Raw genomic sequence first — 19,344 nt, 5'->3', positions numbered from 1 at the left:
TTTTTTCTCCGAATTCACAGCTTTTTTTTTTACAACATTTAGACCGAAACGGATCTTCGAGTTCTCACATCCCAAAATATACACATTTCACCTCATATGACCATTACGCACATGACGCATGGTGGGTGTGAAAACAATTAAATTCACTTTGGCGCATTGTCAATCATAATTAATCACAGAGGTACATACAGTGGGGGGAAAAGTATTTAGTCAGCCACCAATTGTGCAAGTTCTACCACTTAAAAAGATGAGAGAGGCCTGTAATTTTCATCATAGGTACACGTCAACTATGACAGACAAATTGAGGGGAAAAAATCCAGAAAATCACATTGTAGGATTTTTAATGAATTTATTTGCAAATTATGGTGGAAAATAAGTATTTGGTCACCTACAAACAAGCAAGATTTCTGGCTCTCACAGACCTGTAACTTCTTCTTTAAGAGGCTCCTCTGTCCTCCACTCGTTACCTGTATTAATGGCACCTGTTTGAACTTGTTATCAGTATAAAAGACACCTGTCCACAACCTCAAACAGTCACACTCCAAACTCCACTATGGCCAAGACCAAAGAGCTGTCAAAGGACACCAGAAACAAAATTGTAGACCTGCACCAGGCTGGGAAGACTGAATCTGCAATAGGTAAGCAGCTTGGTTTGAAGAAATCAACTGTGGGAGCAATTATTAGGAAATGGAAGACATACAACACCACTGATAATCTCCCTCGATCTGGGGCTCCACGCAAGATCTCACCCCGTGGGGTCAAAATGATCACAAGAACGGTGAGCAAAAATCCCAGAACCACACGGGGGGACCTAGTGAATGACCTGCAGAGAGCTGGGACCAAAGTAACAAAGCCTACCATCAGTAACACACTACGCCGCCAGGGACTCAAATCCTGCAGTGCCAGACGTGTCCCCCTGCTTAAGCCAGTACATGTCCAGGCTCGTCTGAAGTTTGCTAGAGTGCATTTGGATGATCCAGAAGAGGATTGGGAGAATGTCATATGGGCAGATGAAACCAAAATAGAACTTATTGGTAAAAACTCAACTCGTCGTGTTTGGAGGACAAAGAATGCTGAGTTGCATCCAAAGAACACCATACCTACTGTGTAGCATGGGGGTGGAAACATCATGCTTTGGGGCTGTTTTTCTGCAAAGGGACCAGGACGACTGATCCGTGTAAAGGAAAGAATGAATGGGGCCATGTATCGTGAGATTTTGAGTGAAAACCTCCTTCCATCAGCAAGGGCATTTAAGATGAAACGTGGCTGGGTCTTTCAGCATGACAATGATCCCAAACACACCGCCCGGGCAACGAAGGAGTGGCTTCGTAAGAAGCATTTCAAGGTCCTGGAGTGGCCTAGCCAGTCTCCAGATCTCAACCCCATAGAAAATCTTTGGAGGGAGTTGAAAGTCTATGTTGCCCAGCGACAACCCCAAAACATCACTGCTCTAGAGGAGATCTGCATGGAGGAATGGGCCAAAATACCAGCAACAGTGTGTGAAAACCTTGTGAAGACTTACAGAAAACGTTTGACCTGTGTCATTGCCAACAAAGGGTATATAACAAAGTATTGAGAACATTTTTGTTATTGACCAAATACTTATTTTCCACCATAATTTGCAAATAAATTCATTAAAAATCCTACAATGTGATTTTCTGGATTTTTTTTTCTTTCATTTTGTCTGTCATAGTTGACGTGTACCTGTGATGAAAATTACAGGCCTCTCTCATCTTTTTAAGTGGGAGAACTTGCACAATTGGTGGCTGACTAAATACTTTTTCTCCCCACTGTATGGTCATAAAGGATTGTATACTGTACATACAAATCTGTTAAATTGGTTAAAAACTAGGCAACAGTAAAAAAGATTACGTTGGAAACTGTTGGAATACCCACCCATATGACCATTACACCCAGGACGCGCAGTGGCCTTAGATATACAGTACCAGTCAAAAGTTTGGACACACCTACTCATTCAAGGTTTTTCTTTATTTTTACTATTTTCTACATTGTAGAATAATAGTGAAGACATCAAAATTATGAAATAACACATATGGAATCATGTAGTAACCAGAAAAGTGTTAAACAAATACAAATATATATTTGATATTTGAGATTCTTCAAAAAGCCACCCTTTGCCTTGATGACAGCTTTGCAAACTCTTGGCATTCTCTCAACCAGCTTCACCTGGAATTATTTTCCAACAGTCTTGAAGGAGTTCCCACATATGCTGAGCACTTGTTGGCTGCTTTTCCTTCACTCTGCCGTCCGACTTATCCCAAACCATCTCAATTGGGTTGAGGTCGGGGGATGGTGGAGGCCAGGTCATCTGATGCAGCACGCCATCACTCTCCTTTTTGGTAAAATAGCCCTTACACAGCCTGGAGGTGTGTTGGGTCATTGTCCTGTTGAAAAACAAATGATAGTCCCACTATGCCCAAACCAGATGGGATGGCGTATCGCTGCAGAATGCTGTGGTAACCATGCTGGTTAAGTGTGCCTTGAATTGTAAATCAATCACAGCCAGTGCCACCAGCAAAACACCCCCACACCATAACACCTCCTCCTCCATGCTTTACGGTGGGAACTACACATGCGGAGATCATCCGTTCACCCACACCGCGTCTCACAAAGACACGCCGGTTGGAACCAAAAATCTCAAATTTGGACTCCAGACCAAAGTACACATTTCCACCGGTCTAATGTCCATTGCTCATGTTTCTTGGCCCAAGCAGGTCTCTTCTTATTATTGGTGTCCTTTAGTAGTGGTTTCCGTGCAGCAATTCGACCATGAAGGCCTGATTCACACAGTCCCCTCTGAACAGTTGATGTTGAGGTGTGTCTGTGACTTAAACTCTGTGAAGCATTTATTTGGGCTGCAATTTCTGAGGCTGGTAACTCTAATGAACTTATCCTCTGCAGCAGAGGTAACTCTGGGTCTTCCATTCCTGTGGCGGTCCTCATGAGAGCCAGTTTCATCATAGCGCTTGATGGTTTTTTTGACTGCACTTGAAGAAACTTTTAAAGTTCTTGAAATGTTCCGTATTGACTGACCTTCATGTCTTAAAGTAATGATAGACTGTCTTTTCTCTTTGCTTATTTGAGCTGTTCTTGCCATAATATGGACTTGGTCTTTTACCAAATAGGGCTATCTTCTGTATACCCCCCTACCTTGTCACAACACAACTGATTGGCTCAAATGTATTAAGAGGGAAAGAAATTCCACAAATGAACTTTTAAGAAGGCACAGCTGTTAATTAAAATGCATTCCAGGTGACTACCTCATGAAGCTGGTTGAGAGCATTCCAAGAGTGTGCAAAGCTGTCATCAAGGCAAAGGGTGGCTATTTGAAGAATCTCAAATATAAAATATATTTTGATTTGTTTAACACTTTTTTGGTTACTACATGATTCCATATGTGTTAGTTCATAGTTTTGATGTCTTCACTATTATTCTACAATGTAAAAAATAGTAAAAATAAAGAAAAACCCTTGAATGAGTAGGTGTGTCCAAACTTTTGACTGGTAGTGTATACTGAACAAAAATATGAACACAATATGTAAAGTATTTGTTCCCATGTTTCCTGAGCTGAAATAAAAGATCCCAGAAATGTTCCATACGCAAAAAAAAGCTTATTTCTCTCATTTTGTCCACACATTTGTTTACATCCCTGTTAGTGAGCATTTCTCCTTTGCCAAGATAATCCACCCACCTGACAGGTGTGGCATATAAAGTAGCTGATTAAACAGCATGATCATTACACAGGTGCACTTTGTGCTGGGGACAATGAAAGACCACTCTAAAATGTGAAGTTTGGTCACAAGACACAATGCCACAGATGTCTCAAGTTTTGAGGGAGTGTGCAATTGGCATGCTGACTGCAGCAATGTCCAACAGAACTGTTGCCAGAGAATTTCATGTTTATTTCTCTACCATAAGCCGCCTCCAACGTCATTTTCGAGAATTTGGCAGTACATCCAACTGGCCTCACAACCGCAGACCACATGTAACCATGCCAGCCCAGGACCTCCACATCTGGCTTCGTCACCTGCAGCTCGTCTGAGGAGGGGGGATGCTGAGGAGTATTTCTGTCTGTAATAAAGCCCTTTTGTGGGGAAACCTCATTCTGATTGGCTGGGCATGGCTCCCCAGTGGGTGTGCCTGGCCCACCCAGTCCCACCCATGGCTATGCCACTGCCCAGTTATGTGAAATCCATAGATTAATGAATTTATTTCAATTGACTGATTTCCTTATATGAAAAGTAACTCTGTAAAATCTTTGAAATTGTTGCATGTTGCATTTATATTTTCTTCAGTATAATTAGTGACCTATTTCGAAAACAATTTGTGTACCTCTAATAATTTCATATAATTGAGATGGGAACATGTAGTAGTTACAGAAACTCAAATATAGACATACAGTGAGGGAAAAAAGTATTTGATCCCCTGCTGATTTTGTACGTTTGCCCACTGACAAAGACATGATCAGTCTATAATTTTAATGGTAGGTTTATTTGAACAGTGAGAGACAGAATAACAACAAAAAAATCCCAGAAAAACACAAAATGTTATAAATTGATTTGCATTTTAATGAGGGAAATAAGTATTTGACCCCTCTCCAAAACATGACTTTGTACTTGGTGGCAAAACCCTTGTTGGCAATCACAGAGGTCAGACGTTTCTTGTAGTTGGCCACCAGGTTTGCACACATCTCAGGAGGGATTTTGTTCCCTGGCTGAGGGAAGGAGGTTCTCACCCAAGATTTGACGGTACATGGCCCCGTCCATCGTCCCTTTGATGCGGTGAAGTTGTCCTGTCCCCTTAGCAGAAAAACACCCCCAAAGCATAATGTTTCCACCTCCATGTTTGACGGTGGGGATAGTGTTCTTGGGGTCATAGGCAGCATTCCTCCTCCTCCTAACACGGCAAGTTGAGTTGATGCCAAAGAGCTCGATTTTGTTCTCATCTGACCACAACACTTTCACCCAGTTCTCCTCTGAGACACCTGGGAGCCAGAAATCTTTCTGATTGAGAGGGGGTCAAATACTTATTTCCCTCATTAAAATGCAAATCAATGTATAACATTTTTGACATGGGTTTTTCTGGATTTTTTTGTTGTTATTCTGTCTCTCACGGTTCAAATAAACCTACCATTAAAATTATAGACTTATAATTTCTTTGTCAGTGGGCAAATGTACAAAATCAGCAGGGGATCAAATACTTTTTTCCCTCACTGTATGTACAAAATGACCAAGTGGAAACCTGGTAGGCAAGACAAATCAACGTAACGTATTCAGACCATTAGGAGACATGGTTGACAAACGGTGAATCCAATACAAATCTCTTCTCAGTAATAGATTATCAGTATCGCCCCCCTGTTTGTATACATGGTTTCAACATCAAAGCAAGCCATAAGCATCCCCCCATCAATATTGTCCATTGCCTTAAGGGTGTTAATCATGGAATTGCGTACATATGCAGGGGGTGACACCACACTGGGTTTTAGGGGGGTGATTTTACCATGGACCTATACAGGATTCCGACGGACAGGAAGTCCCTGTTTCGCGGAGATAGCTTCCACCCTACACCACTGAAAAAGAGCCTCCCTATCAGCCAATACAGTCGCAAACGCAGGATCTGTAGTACACAGAGTGACTATGACAAACAAACGCACGTCTGGATGAGCGCTTCAGACAGAGGAATGGCTGCATGACGCACAGGACCGTTACTATGACCCAGGATGACAGCCTCACTCCCAAACCACCCCGCCTCCCTTACCAACTAGTCAAATGCTTCCTTCAATACTCCCCACTTGGCAAACAGTATGACCATATCATTAAAAAAACACTGTCACATCTTGAGCACTGACCCACAACTGGAAAATACTCCGCGGGTTGTCTTCAGACGCGCCCCCAACATCAGTCAAATGGTGGTGAGGTCTGATCTTCCACCCGTGCCACGTAGCACCTTCCTAGACAATGTGCTGGACAGCAAATATAGATGTGGCTGATGTACCCAGTGTAACTTTACAAAAATAATTGTATACCTGATCAAGTGTATTTGTGGTCTATGCTATGTAGGAAAAATGAAATGAGCTCTGAAAACAAGGATAGCAGAACACAGGAGTAATATCAGGACTCGTGATAAAAAACAAAACCTGTGGCTGCGCATTTCATGGAGGCTTGTCACAAAATCAGCTCTCTGAGATACATTGGTATCGAACATGTTAAGGCTCCTAGGAGGGGGGAGATACTGATAATCTACTACTGAGAAGAGAATTGTATTGGATTCACCGTTTGTCCACCATGTCTCCTGAAGGTCTGAACCAAGAGTTTGATATCAGACCATTTATTACACGAATATGTTACGTTGATTTGTCTTGTCATCCAGGTCTCCACTTAGTCATTTTGTACATTTGTATGTATTAGATTTTCTGTAACTACAACATGCGCCCATCTCATTAATATCAAATTATTTGTCACGTTCGTTCATAGACGGGTTAGACCAAGGCGCAGCGTGATATGCATACATGTTTATTTTAAACTTAATAAACAACGACAAAACAATAAACCAACGAAACGTGACGTCCAAAGGTAACACACAACAAACCTCACACGGAACAAGATCCAACAACCTACTAGTGCCAATAGGCTGCCTAAGTATTGTCCACACCGGCCAACATAGATCTAGACCTACTAGATCCTATAACATAGAACAAGCACAACAAGGAATATACACACCCTGACTCAACATATAAGCGTCCCCTGAGTCAGGGCGTGACAGTACCCCCCCCCAAAGGTGCGGACTCCGACCGCACAACATAACCATAACAGGGTAGGGGCCGGGTGGGCATTCCGCCTCGGAGGCGGATCCGGCTCAGGGCGTGACGACCTCTCACTCTTCGCCTCCCTGTTGCGCCCCTGGTCTGGTCTAGACCTCGGCGCGTTGCTTCCCCTCTCCTTCCTCCCACGATACGCCAGGCCCTGTCTGGACCCTGGTGTGGGAGACCCCGAACCTGGAGAGGGGCTGACGTCATGGTCTGGACTGGAGCCGCTGACCGGAGCTGGACTAGGCACCGGTGGAGCGGACTGCTCTGGCTCCGGAGAGGAGCCGCTGACTGGAGCTGGATCAGGCACCGGTGGAGCGGACTGCTATGGCTCCGAAGTGGAGCCGTTGGCCGGAGCTGGACTTGACCCCGGTGGAGCGGACTGCTCTGGCTCCGGATTGGCGCAGCCGACCGGAGCTGGATCAGGCACCGGTGGAGCGGACTGCTCTGGCTCTGGAGTGGAGCAGCTGACCGGAGCTGGATCAGGCACCGGCGGAGCGGACTGCTCTGACTCCGGAGTGGCGCAGCTGACCGGAGCTGGTTCAGGCACCGGTGGAGCGGACTGCTCTGGCTCTGGAGTGGAGCAGCTGACCGGAGCTGGATCAGGCACCGGCGGAGCGGACTGCTCTGGCTCCGGAGTGGAACAGCTGACCGGAACTGGATCAGGCACCGGTGGAGCAGACTGCTCTGGCTCCGGAGTGGAGCAGCTGACCGGTGCCGGACCAGGTACCGGTGGAACGGGCACGGGCCGTGCCGGACTGGCGACGCGCACCACTGGTTTGGTGCGAGGAGCAGGTACAGGCCGGGCCGGGCTGGCGACGCGCACCACTGGCTTGGTGCAGGGAGCAGGAACAGGCCGGGCTGGCGACGCGCACCACTGTCTTGGTGCGAGGCGCAGGAACAGGCCGGGCCGGGCTGGCGACGCGCACCACTGGCTTGGTGCGAGAACAACAGCAAAGGACCTTGTGAAGATGCTGGAGGAAACAGGTACAAAAGTATCTATATCCACAGTAAAACGAGTCCTATATCGACATAACCTGAAAGGCCGCTCAGCAAGGAAGAAGCCACTGCTCCAAAACCGTCATAAAAAAGCCAGACTACGGTTTGCAACTGCACATGGGGACTAACATCGTACTTTTTGGAGAAATGTCCTCCCATCTGATGAAACAAAAATAGAACTGTTTGGCCATAATGACCATCATTATGCTTGGAGGAAAAATGGGGGGGAACTTGCAAGCCGAAGAACACCATCCCAAGCGTGAAGCACGGGGGTGGCAGCATCATGCTGTGGGGGTGCTTTGCTGCAGGAGGGACTGGTGCACTTCACAAAATAGATGGCATCATGAGGAGGAAAATTATGTGGATATATTGACGTAACATCTCAAGACATCAGTCAGGAAGTTAAAGCTTGGTCGCAAATGGGTCTTCCAAATGGACAATGACCCCAAGCATACTTCCAAAGTTGTGGCAAAATGGCTTAAGGACAACAAAGTCAAGGTATTGGAGTGGCCATCACAAAGCCCTGACCTCAATCCTATAGAAAATGTGTGGGCAGAACTGAAAAGCGTGTGCGAGGAAGGAGGCCTACAAACCTGATTCAGTTACACCTGCTCTGTCAGGAGGAATGGGCCAAAATTCACCCAACTTATTGTGGGAAGCTTGTGGAAGGCTACCTGAAACGTTTGACCCAAGTTAAACTATTTAAAGGCAATGCTACCAAATACTAATTGAGTGTATGTAAACTTCTGACCCACTGGGAATGTGATGAAAGAAATAAAAGCTGAAATAAATAATTCTCTCTACTATTATTCTGACATTTCACATTCTTAAAATAAAGTGGTGATCCTAACTGACCTAAGACAGGGAATTTTAACTAGGATTAAATGTCAGGAATTGTGGAAAAACTGAGTTTAAATGTATTTGGCTAAGGTGTATGTAAACTTCCGACTTCAACTGTATATCTATAGCCACCGGGCATCCTGCGCGTAATGGTCATATGGTATTCCAAAACTTTCCAACGTAATCTTTATTACCTTTGCCTAGGTTATAACTCGGACCGATTTGTATGTATATATTCCTGTATGACCATATGTACCACTGTGATTAATTATGATTGACTATGCGCAAATGTTAATTGAATTGTTTCCACACCATGCGTCATGTGCGTAATGGTCATGTGAGGTGAAATGTGTATAACAGCGCTCCGTCTTTTTGACCTGAAAAAGATCCATTTCGGATCTAAACTTTGTCAATAAAGGGATGAATTGGGAGCATAAACAGTGTGCAGGCTTTCCTGTTCTTCACAAGTATTATTTATTACTTCTTCTTCGATGAGGTTTAAAGGCGGTTGGCATCCAATAAATGTTGCATTACCGCCACCTACTAGACTGGAGTATAACTCCCTTATACTTTGCTTTAAAAATTATAATAATAACAAATACAATTACAAATAATAATAATAATAATAATACCCTACCATCTAACACTACACTCACAAAACATAACAAATAATAATAAATACCATACTTAACTATTTAAATATATTTAGTCCTACTTCAGCCCAACAGCCTAAAAGGATGGGATACCGCCACTTAACAAACCCTGTAATTCTTCTGATGTCAAGTCACGCACACCCAAATACCTCTCTGCAGCTGCCACCACAACCTCTATTTTCTGCGACTTACATTCCATCCCTGCAGTACAGTTGATAACCATTGCTATAAATGCCAAAAACCCAATCTTACTGAAACATATATCACTTGTTGGTTTATCCCTCTGTTCTGGTACAGATCTACTACTCACACCACTCCTCTCAGGATCCCTCCCCCTTGAACCATCTTCCTCTACTTTCTTCACTGCGTCAGCATATAACAACTTCTGCACTACTCTAACCCTGGAAACCTCAACCTGCCTCTCTCGCATGGGACATTTCTGATCCCCAGCCCTATGGGCACCCCTACAATTAACACATACCACTACTTTGCTACACATTCCTTTGTCTCATGCCCTTCTGCACACTTCTCACACCTAGGAACCTCCCTCCTACACACTGCTGCCACATGCCCATAAGCTTGACACCTTTAACAACGTAATGTATTCAGCACAAAAGCTCGTACAGGATAACTTATATCCTAACATCACTTTGTCGGGCAAAGACTCAACATCAAAACTCAAAAGAACAGACAATGACTCTGTTTCTCCACTCACACCACCCTGTCTGCGTCGCACCAAATGACGAGCATCACAAACACCGGGAATCTTCCCCTTCAGTTGGTCAGCTTTCACATTTACCGATTCCCCACTAATTACTCCTTTCAATGGCACCCTTTTCTTGAGAGCAAAATAATTCACATCTCTTGCCTCCATTCGTTTAACATGGAGCGCCTGCTCCCTCTGATCAGCAGAAACACAAACAATTATCACAAGACCACTTCGGGTTACCCTCACCGATTCCACAGCACCCAACTCTGTTTTCACCCACCCTGAAACCACAAATGGATCAGCCAAAAGGCAAGGGTCCACTTTTTCCAAAAACTTCACTCCTACTGTCACAGACTCATCTTTATCCTGACCCTCGGTGCAAGCCTCGGGCTCAGAGAACTTCACCACACCTACCACCTCCGATACTTCGCCCTCATTCACTTCCATTTCTCCTCCTGTCTTCAACTCACTCTGCTTACACTTTCTATCATTCTTCTTTAACAAACCATCTCCCTTTTTTCCACCATTTTTAACTGACTCAAGCACACCCTCTTCCTCCCTCTCTCTCTTAGACCTCCTCTGCCTCTCTTTTCCCCTCCATTCCTCCTCCGTATTCCATGTATAACTCTCCTTATGATAGTACTGCACTTCTCCTGACATACATCTAATTCTTGCCTTGTATAGGGACGCCATTTAATCAGCTGTCACCATCTCTGTACAATCAGCACAAACACCTCGGGATGTAGCGCTCAACAGTGCATCCTTCCGCCAGAAAGTCAGAAGATGTTAACCTAAACAAGCATGTATTTTCATTGAAACATTGTCGCAAAACAACCGTCCGCTTCTGGCTACCTTCACCTCGCCCCCTCCGTTTCTTTATTAGCCCAGCACCTACGTTTTTAAGGATGTGTGTATGACCACAAACTTGGCTACTTACCATAAACATCCCACAGAGGGCAGTGTTGGTTCATAGTGAAGCTCAGCTCAGTTCAAACACTGTGTCCCTACTAGAGAATCACTACTTTGGTTTAATGCTCTTCTCAGTTCAGCTTTACATTATTTCTCTAGTAATGTGTTCAATGCAATATCTTCTAGTCTGTATCCTTTTGAAATGAATCAGCCCTAACATGAATCTAAACATCAAACTTGTGTCTGGAATGTTTTACTGAATTGTGATGATTCTCACCTTTGCACAGCTAATCAAGGCCCACCAGGTGGTGCTATCAACCATCAGTTACATTGGCTGCTCCATTTCTATCTTCTGTCTGACCATCACACTGGTGACATTTGCAATCTTGTCGTGAGTATCCCTCCATCTTTATTGTTCACTGACTCAATCAAAATAAACGTATCAAAGCACCTCACATGTGCTGTGTGCCACACATGCTCTTTATGAGTGGTATTCGCCCCATTATGATTAAATGTTATATAAAATGTATTTTATACATTTCTTGTAGTATTCAATGTTTTTATTTGTGTCTGGCCTTGCAGGTCAGTGAGCACTATCCGTAACCAACGCTACCACATCCATGCCAACCTGTCCTTTGCAATCCTGGTGGCCCAGATCCTGCTGCTCATCAGCTTCCGCTTTGACCCAGGCACGGTAAGCACCTCATAACCGAAGTCAGAGTATCACATTGGCTAGAACCAGGAAGTGATTTGCACTTACTGTATGGTGATGATGAAGAAGAGGAGGCAGAGCGTGCCAACATAGATAATGATGCACCCTGTGCCCTAGTTTTAACCTCTCTCCTCCCAGCTGCTCTGTAAGGTGATGGCTGTGCTGCTCCACTTCTTCTTCCTGAGTGCATTTGCCTGGATGCTGGTGGAGGGCCTGCACCTCTACAGCATGGTCATCAAGGTTTTCGGCTCCGAGGGCAGCAAGCATTTCTACTACTATGGGATTGGCTGGGGTACGTCTTGTAACTGTTTTAATGGTCCTTTTTAGGCACAAATGTCTTAATGATCCACGTGCTTTTATTCCTCTCAAACTGGATCAATCTCTTTTCCACGTACACCTGCAGCTACATGCAACAATATGCTGCGCTTCAAAAGACTGATCATGAACAACGTTTCCCACAATTAAAATGTTGACCTTTTAGGTCTGGTTTTAGCAGACCTCTAGTTTGGCCTTCAGACTTCCCAGGTCTCTGTTGGCCAGAGTGGACAGACAGACAGGAGAATGTGGGTGCGTGTGTGTTTGTGTGTGTGTGTGTGTGTGTGTGTGTGTGTGTGTGTGTGTGTGTGTGTGTGTGTGTGTGTGTGTGTGTGCTTGCGTGTGTGCGTGTGGCATGCGTTTCTTTTAGCTGTCTGGGAACACTGGGCCTCCTCCACATGCTGGAGTGATTATTAGAAATAAGATCCAATTTGTATCATTTCCTATGTTGTTGGCCGAAGTAATGCTGCGATTTGTGGCCAACAGCAAATTAAGTAGTGCAGATGTGTCCTGCTGCTGGAATTATAGCTGTTAGGACATCTAAGTAATTTACAGCTCCTGTTATTAGCAGTGAAAACAGGCTTCTGACCCTTTATTCTTAATTTCCTCTTTTACCGTAACAGTTTAATTGTTCTGTGCTGGGGAAGTCTGTAAATCTCTGTGGACTTAGCAACTCATTAAAACAGATGAAAACATGACCAAGACTAGAACCATGTTGGTGGAAATTAACAATGAAAAAATACCTCAGAAATCTCTCATAAAAAAAACATCCGGTGTCCTCTACTGTCGGTCTCGCTAACTTTCATCTCATACTCAATACTGTATAAGGAAGCATATACTGAACAATGTAATGTTAGAGATGTCATGATGTGTGTGATATATTTTTATCTGGTAACTAACATGTCCTCTCTTCTCCCAGGGTCTCCACTGGTGATATGTGTGGTTTCTATGACATCAGCCTTGGACAGCTATGGAGAGGTTGGGAAGTAAGTCACTGAGTCAACAGACTCCAACCTGGACATTCAAAACCACTTGGCAGCACTCTGTGCCATTGGATACAGTTAAATTATCAATACTGGTGCCATGAAACTGCTATGAATTTAGAGATATTTATCTAGGCATATTTATGTATAAGTAGTTTACACCAACAGAGTAAACAGAGATGGGAAGTATAATGTGAGGGATGTCGACTAATCTTGTTCTCTCTCTCCTCCCTCCCTCAGCTGCTGGCTGTCCTTGAAGAATGGGGCTATTTGGGCGTTTGTGGCACCAGCACTGTTTGTCATTGTGGTAAGAGAACTGAAGAAATCATATTTCCGTTCTTGTCACTTTACAATTTACAGCTAATTAATCACTGGAGCTCAAGCTTTTTGTTCATAAAAGTGATATATAGACATTAACTGATATGTGTTGTTTTCTCTCTGACTCAGGTGAATATTGTGATTCTTATATCTGTGACGAGGATCATCTCTCGTATTAGTTCAGAGAATTACAAGGTTCATGGCGATGCCAACGCAGTCAAGTGAGTCATCATCTCTGTTCTTAGGGCTAAAACCATCATGGTGATGATGCTATCCAAACTCTGACTCAGTCAGACTGAAATTAATACACTACTTATTACAGTACATAGTTTATAGATAGCTGACATTTAGTGTGTATGTGTCTCTCTGTGTGTATAGACTGACTGCAAAGGCAGTGGCTGTACTCCTTCCTATTCTGGGCATCTCCTGGATCTTTGGGGTACTGGCCATCAACGATCATGCACTGATGTTCCAGTACATGTTTGCTGTGTTCAACTCATTACAGGTAAGTAGCATACTGTAAATGTGTCATTATGCAATCTAATACATTTAATAAAATGTGTCTTTATCAATAGCCTTTATTTACAGTAATTGACTACAATCATGTGGATTTTTCTTTCTAAAGGGATTCTTTATCTTCCTGTTCCATTGTCTTCTCAACTCTGAGGTAAGGCACACCCCTCATGTTGTTATAGTGTTGATATAGTTTGTGTTTTGTTTCTAATATGTCTGGGGTGAATAATGAAACATTGCATCTGTTATTTGTCGTACTCATGGTTGTGCTGTTTTGTGGTAGGTCAGAGCTGCCTTTAAGCACAAAACCAAGGTGTGGTCTCTAACCAGCAGCTCCATTCGCAACATCAATGTGAAACCCTTCAATTCTGACGTTGTGAGTACCAAGGTAGAGGGGTCTAATTGGCTAAGAAGAAAGAAGTGAATTCAACGTATAACTTTGAATGTGAGATCAAGCGTGTGCTCTCCTTTTTCTCTTATAGATGAATGGAAACAGGGGAGGCGTGAGCCCCACAAAGATGAACACATGGGACAAAAGCACCAACTCAGCCAATCGGATCGACCTCTCTGCTGTCTAAAACTGGAGGGCATCACTTCGAGTAAGGGCGGAAGTAGGATGCCATGCCTACCAGGGGTTGACTAGATTCATTGACAGACACTGGCTAAAGCATTGTGTTGTTGTCCACTGTTATATGTGATGTATGACTCAAAAGGAAAAGCCGTAGATAAGGGGGTGTGCTGTGCTTCAGCTGCATAGTCAGGATGTCATGCGTCTTCATTCAGACCTCTATACACAATGACAGTGAGTAACCATTCTTACAGGCATCTCGGAGCTTAGCTTCCATAGCCCACAGCCTCCCGCTCCTCCACTATACACTGATTTGATGTAAAGCTGTAACCCCAAATGGGACATAATCTCCCCCTGAAGACAAACAGACTCAAAGGACTGTGCCTTTCGACTTCTCTTATAAAAGACAGCTGGCCAAACCCATTTAGGGATGGGAATTCTGAGGGGACCCATGGTTAGGGAACTGAGTAAGATTGTAATGGTTCTTAACCTTGAGGATTTAAAGCATGCCATTAACTGTTTCAGAATGTTTTTGTCCACCATATTGTGTATAATGTCTTGAAATATTTATATCCAAGTATTTTTCATGAATAATGATCAATTTGACCAGAGGCTATCCAATGTTTTGCATTGGTATATTTTGTGATATGTAAACATAGTGTAGCTTTTACTTTTTTGAGTGTTATAGTTACTTTCAGTATGTATTATGGTTATGACAAAGAGGCTAATAGCAGCCTTGTAATTGGTTTGTTCTGGTTCAGGATGGTTATTCTAATACATTATTATCACAGGGTCCTGGCTGGATGGCACACTAAGCATTATGTGTTGAACCAATGAAAATAATACATTACAATTATTTTCTGTTTGAAATATTTAATTTCCAGAAAGTGCAGAACATTGAATCTAGCCCCAAATAAACATGTGCCTTGGCGTAGGGATAGTTGATACAAGGAAGAATACTTTAACTAATGTAAAAAGTGTAATCAAATGAAAAAACCCCACAGTTTAATGTATTTATTTATGGATTTTGTGACTCTTAATATGTTTGCAAAGCACCAGAGCAAAGTCAATCGAAATGCTCACAATGTTTGATACCTGTCTCTCTTTTGATGTTTTCTTTGTGTGTTGTTTCTTCTTACAATGAAGATGAGTTGACAATGGTATTTCATAATGTACCTCATGTCTCTGTAAGCTGCAGTATTTCATGCTTTTCTTTTTTTTAGAGATAATTATTAATTGTGTTAGACACAATTCTGTGATTTTTTTAAATCAGTGTTCCATTTAACTTTTTAAAATATGTAGATCTTTAGATTTTTTATGCTTTATCTTTGAGTAGAGGATACATAGTTATAGGCTAGCATATTCATGTATTTCACAAACACAAGAGTGGGACTTTGAATTGAGTCCAGCAAATTGTATTTTGTTGAGTTTCACTGTGAGATTGGAGAGAAATGTCTGAAGAAATGTTGATGGTTCTGACACTGTACCAACACTTAGTCTCCTACAATAGGATTTACTGAATGAAATCATTTAAAAACACTTCCTATGACTAGTCTTTTTTCAGTATTTCAGAACAGACCATCATCTTATGGCCTGTCTTTTGTTTGTTTTCTAGGGTACTTTCAGTGTTGAAGTTTGTTGAAAAAATTGACAAACATGAAAAGTTATTGTATGTAATTCCTCTAATCAACATTCCCCAGTAGCCTTCCTACTGTATGTCAAAATGAATAAAAAATAATACAGTCTCACCTGCGCTATCTATTGGAAGTATTGAAACTGCAGTAGGCCTAAGAAGTGGCAATGCTAAAATAAAGAAAAGGAAGTGGTAGCGAAGGCATTGTTTCAGGCGTGAAAATGACATCAAAATAGTGCTCTGATATTGCGTTGTGTTTGGTTGAGCAAACTGTGGCCATGATGACTTGACAAGTTATTATTGCGCGCCGGTGACACTCGTGTTTCTAAATAGGTGAAATACAGCTACAACTCCTATTGCGCATGCTCATGCTCACACCCAGGGATATGAATAACTACAGTGGGATCATTTGTTCGTGATAGCTGAAGACTCGCAACAAATGTAACCAGTATAGCCAACAGTGTCTGGATAAAGGTGACTTATTTGTCTGCTTAAAGACAACTTACGTTTTGAGAATTCATATAGACTACTTTGGAGCTTATGTCCAACGAACGAGGGGTAATTGACTCTTCTCCTTTTGTAAACAGTTTTCAGTCTGTTCTATAGGAGATTTGTCATTTTGTAGCTTTTTAAATAAAGTCATAATGGTGACAAACCGTCATGATTCAAGAAGTGTTAGGGTTTTTCATCGGGGAGAGACAGCCTATGGAACTTGAAGGATTTAGACACCTCTCTTGCTGTCTGGAGTTGAACGGTGTCGACTTCCAAATTGTTCCAGTGGTAACCTCAACATCGTGATTCCACCTGGATATATAGCACCTGTTGTTATTATTATTGAACAGTATGGAGACTATTGGGAAATTCGAGTTCAACAGGAAAGACCTGATTGGACATGGTGCCTTTGCCGTGGTGTTCAAAGGGAGACATAAGGAGGTAATTTGTATGCTATTATTACATATGTTATAACCAGGGTGAGATAAGTCCTATATACATTTTTTAATTGAGCCGTTTAATTGAGAGATTGTATTGCATGCGTGGAGAGTATAGCCTTTCATCTTCTGCCTTTCCCTTTGCCTTTTTAAGAGACATGACTTGGAAGTAGCTGTGAAATGTATTAACAAGAAGAACTTGGCAAAATCCCATTCACTCTTAGGAAAAGAGATTAAAATACTAAAGGTAAGAATTTTACTGTTGAACGACGAAACTTTCTGCAATTAATGTAAGCCCAGGCCTAGGCAAATTAACCATTCAATTGTTGTTCATCTACAAAGGAGCTGAAACATGAGAATATCGTTGGACTACTTGACTTCCAGGTATGTGTCGATTTTCAACATCACTATTTATTATTGACACACATGTAGCCTACCTGTACATGTCGGTATCATCACACACTGCTCTGGTTCTACACAATAAGCTTTCACGTGCGCAACTGTTGACATTCGATGTGCAAAACATTGCATCTCATTCGCTCATGTTGACACAGGCGTTTATGCTGCAGTACTCTCTGGATCTTGTAGTTTCTGTGGATGTAGAGTACTAGTGTGTTAAAATCCATTTAATCAGTTTTATTTAGAAATTCTTCAGTAAGTAATACTTAAAAGCTAAGTCTAGTTGTCTAATTTTTATTATTTAAATAAAATATGAAGGGGGGGGTGTTGCATATGTCACCATTAATATCCGCACTATGAGGAGAGTTGATGTAAAGGCCCTCTTTTTAACTCACCTGCACATACATTTTCTTTGTTCTTTCTTTGTTGTTCCTTTTCCATACAATCCATTATGTACAATTGCACTAAATATAATTTGAATAATGCAAGATTTTGAATCCCAGCAGTCTTTAAAATTACATTTAGGATCAAAAGGTTTTCAATAGCTGTTTTTTTTATATAATATTGGAATGGAATATAACTAATAACATGAAATAACATTGGACTATAACATTTAATAACAATAACTTAACTAATTAACTCAGTGTAACATTGATGTGGCAACTCTCGTATGATCTGCTATTGCACAATTCTAATCTGTACATAGGTCACAAATAAAGCTATCCCCAGTAAAATTGGAGCACAACTCATGAGCCCACCTCCTGCACTGGTCACACCTAATCCAGTCCCCACCTGTGACTGAAAAAAACGTAGCTAGCAATCCAGCAATATGACATCAAATGCTGTGTAAAATAACTACAAGGCTATAAAGTAACATTAACTGTAAAGCTATCAGTCACTAGTGGAAACATTTAAAACTGCAATTAAATTACGTTATCTTTTTAATGTATTTTACCTCAGACGATCTGGTAGTAAGGTTGCTAGCTAGCACTCCTAGCAGTTTATGCTAACTAGCTAGCTGGCTAGCATTTGCTGCTAGCTAAATTGCTAGCTAGCAAGTTAGCATAAACTAGCGCTAACTGAGCTAGTCATTGTCAAAATGACAGGTAGAAACACATTCATAACCATAAAGGGGTAACTAGCCCCCAGGGGAATTACGGGGGGCAGTTAACCCAGGGGGCTAGTTACCCCCTAGGACCCTACGTGTTATCTATGTCAGTTGGCCTAGAGCAGGGGTATTCAACTCTTACCCTGCAACATGGTAACTCTAATGAACTTATCCTCTGCAGCAGAGGTAACTCTGGGTCTTCCATTCCTGTGGCGGTCCTCATGAGAGCCAGTTTCATCATAGCACTTAATGTTTTTTTAAAGTTCTTGAAATGTTCCGTATTGACTGACCTTCATGTCTTAAAGTAATGATGGACTGTCGTTTCGCTTTGCTTATTTGAGCTGTTTTTGCCAAATAGGGCGAAAACAGCTCAAATCTTCTGTATACCACCCCTGCCTTGTCACAACACAACTGATTGGCTCAAATGCAGTAAGAAGGAAAGAAATCCACAAATTAACATTTAAGAAGGCACACCTGTTAATTGAAATGCATTCCAGGTGACTACCTCATGAAGCTGGTTGAGAGAATGCCAAGTGTGTGCAAAGCTGTCATCAAGGAAAAGGGTGGCTATTTTTGGTTACTACATGATTCCATATGTGTTATTTCATAGTTTTGATGTCATCACTATTATTCTACAATATAGAAAATAGTAAAAATAAAGAAAAACCCTTGAATGAGTAGGTGTTCTAAAACTTTTAATCAATAGTTTATATATATATATATATATATTAATTCTATATATGAATTCTATTATTTTTTATTGTTGGACATAAAAGATTGTAAAAACACCAGGTAATCATCTCCAAGTGATTTTAATTTTGGAAATCTGTTCCCAAGTATTCCCACGCATTACATTTACATTTACATTTTAGTCATTTAGCAGACGCTCTTATCCAGAGCGACTTACAGGAGCAATTAGGGTTAAGTGCC

The 19,344-nt window shown here is 42.1% G+C and overlaps 2 protein-coding genes across 6 annotated transcripts in view; both read left to right on the top strand.

Moving 5' to 3' along the window:
- Nucleotides 1-16,093, top strand: part of LOC121551223 (adhesion G-protein coupled receptor D1) — a 74,318-nt gene extending 58,225 nt beyond the window's left edge. Inside the window, exons 16-25 of one of the 2 annotated variants that reach the window (XM_041863779.2) lie at nucleotides 11,224-11,327; nucleotides 11,519-11,630; nucleotides 11,787-11,940; nucleotides 12,883-12,949; nucleotides 13,187-13,253; nucleotides 13,394-13,485; nucleotides 13,643-13,769; nucleotides 13,890-13,931; nucleotides 14,061-14,165; nucleotides 14,260-16,093. In XM_041863779.2, coding sequence (XP_041719713.1) covers nucleotides 11,224-11,327; nucleotides 11,519-11,630; nucleotides 11,787-11,940; nucleotides 12,883-12,949; nucleotides 13,187-13,253; nucleotides 13,394-13,485; nucleotides 13,643-13,769; nucleotides 13,890-13,931; nucleotides 14,061-14,165; nucleotides 14,260-14,355 — 966 coding nt within the window. In that variant the 3' untranslated portion in view covers nucleotides 14,356-16,093. The remainder of the gene's footprint in view (nucleotides 1-11,223; nucleotides 11,328-11,518; nucleotides 11,631-11,786; nucleotides 11,941-12,882; nucleotides 12,950-13,186; nucleotides 13,254-13,393; nucleotides 13,486-13,642; nucleotides 13,770-13,889; nucleotides 13,932-14,060; nucleotides 14,166-14,259) is intronic. The other variant, XM_041863777.2, reaches the window with a different exon arrangement.
- Nucleotides 16,094-16,372: 279 nt separating this feature from the next.
- LOC121550251 (serine/threonine-protein kinase ULK1) overlaps nucleotides 16,373-19,344 on the top strand; it is a 36,593-nt gene continuing 33,621 nt past the window's right edge. For all 4 annotated transcript variants that reach the window (XM_041862428.1, XM_041862427.1, XM_041862426.1 and 1 more), the window contains exons 1-3: nucleotides 16,373-16,911; nucleotides 17,062-17,154; nucleotides 17,250-17,291. In XM_041862428.1, the coding sequence (XP_041718362.1) occupies nucleotides 16,822-16,911; nucleotides 17,062-17,154; nucleotides 17,250-17,291 (225 nt within the window). In that variant the 5' untranslated portion in view covers nucleotides 16,373-16,821. The remainder of the gene's footprint in view (nucleotides 16,912-17,061; nucleotides 17,155-17,249; nucleotides 17,292-19,344) is intronic.

Source organism: Coregonus clupeaformis, chromosome 18 (genome assembly GCF_020615455.1).
Source record: "Coregonus clupeaformis isolate EN_2021a chromosome 18, ASM2061545v1, whole genome shotgun sequence".
Taxonomy (NCBI): domain Eukaryota; kingdom Metazoa; phylum Chordata; class Actinopteri; order Salmoniformes; family Salmonidae; genus Coregonus; species Coregonus clupeaformis.
This window is presented reverse-complemented; position numbering and strand designations above follow the sequence as displayed.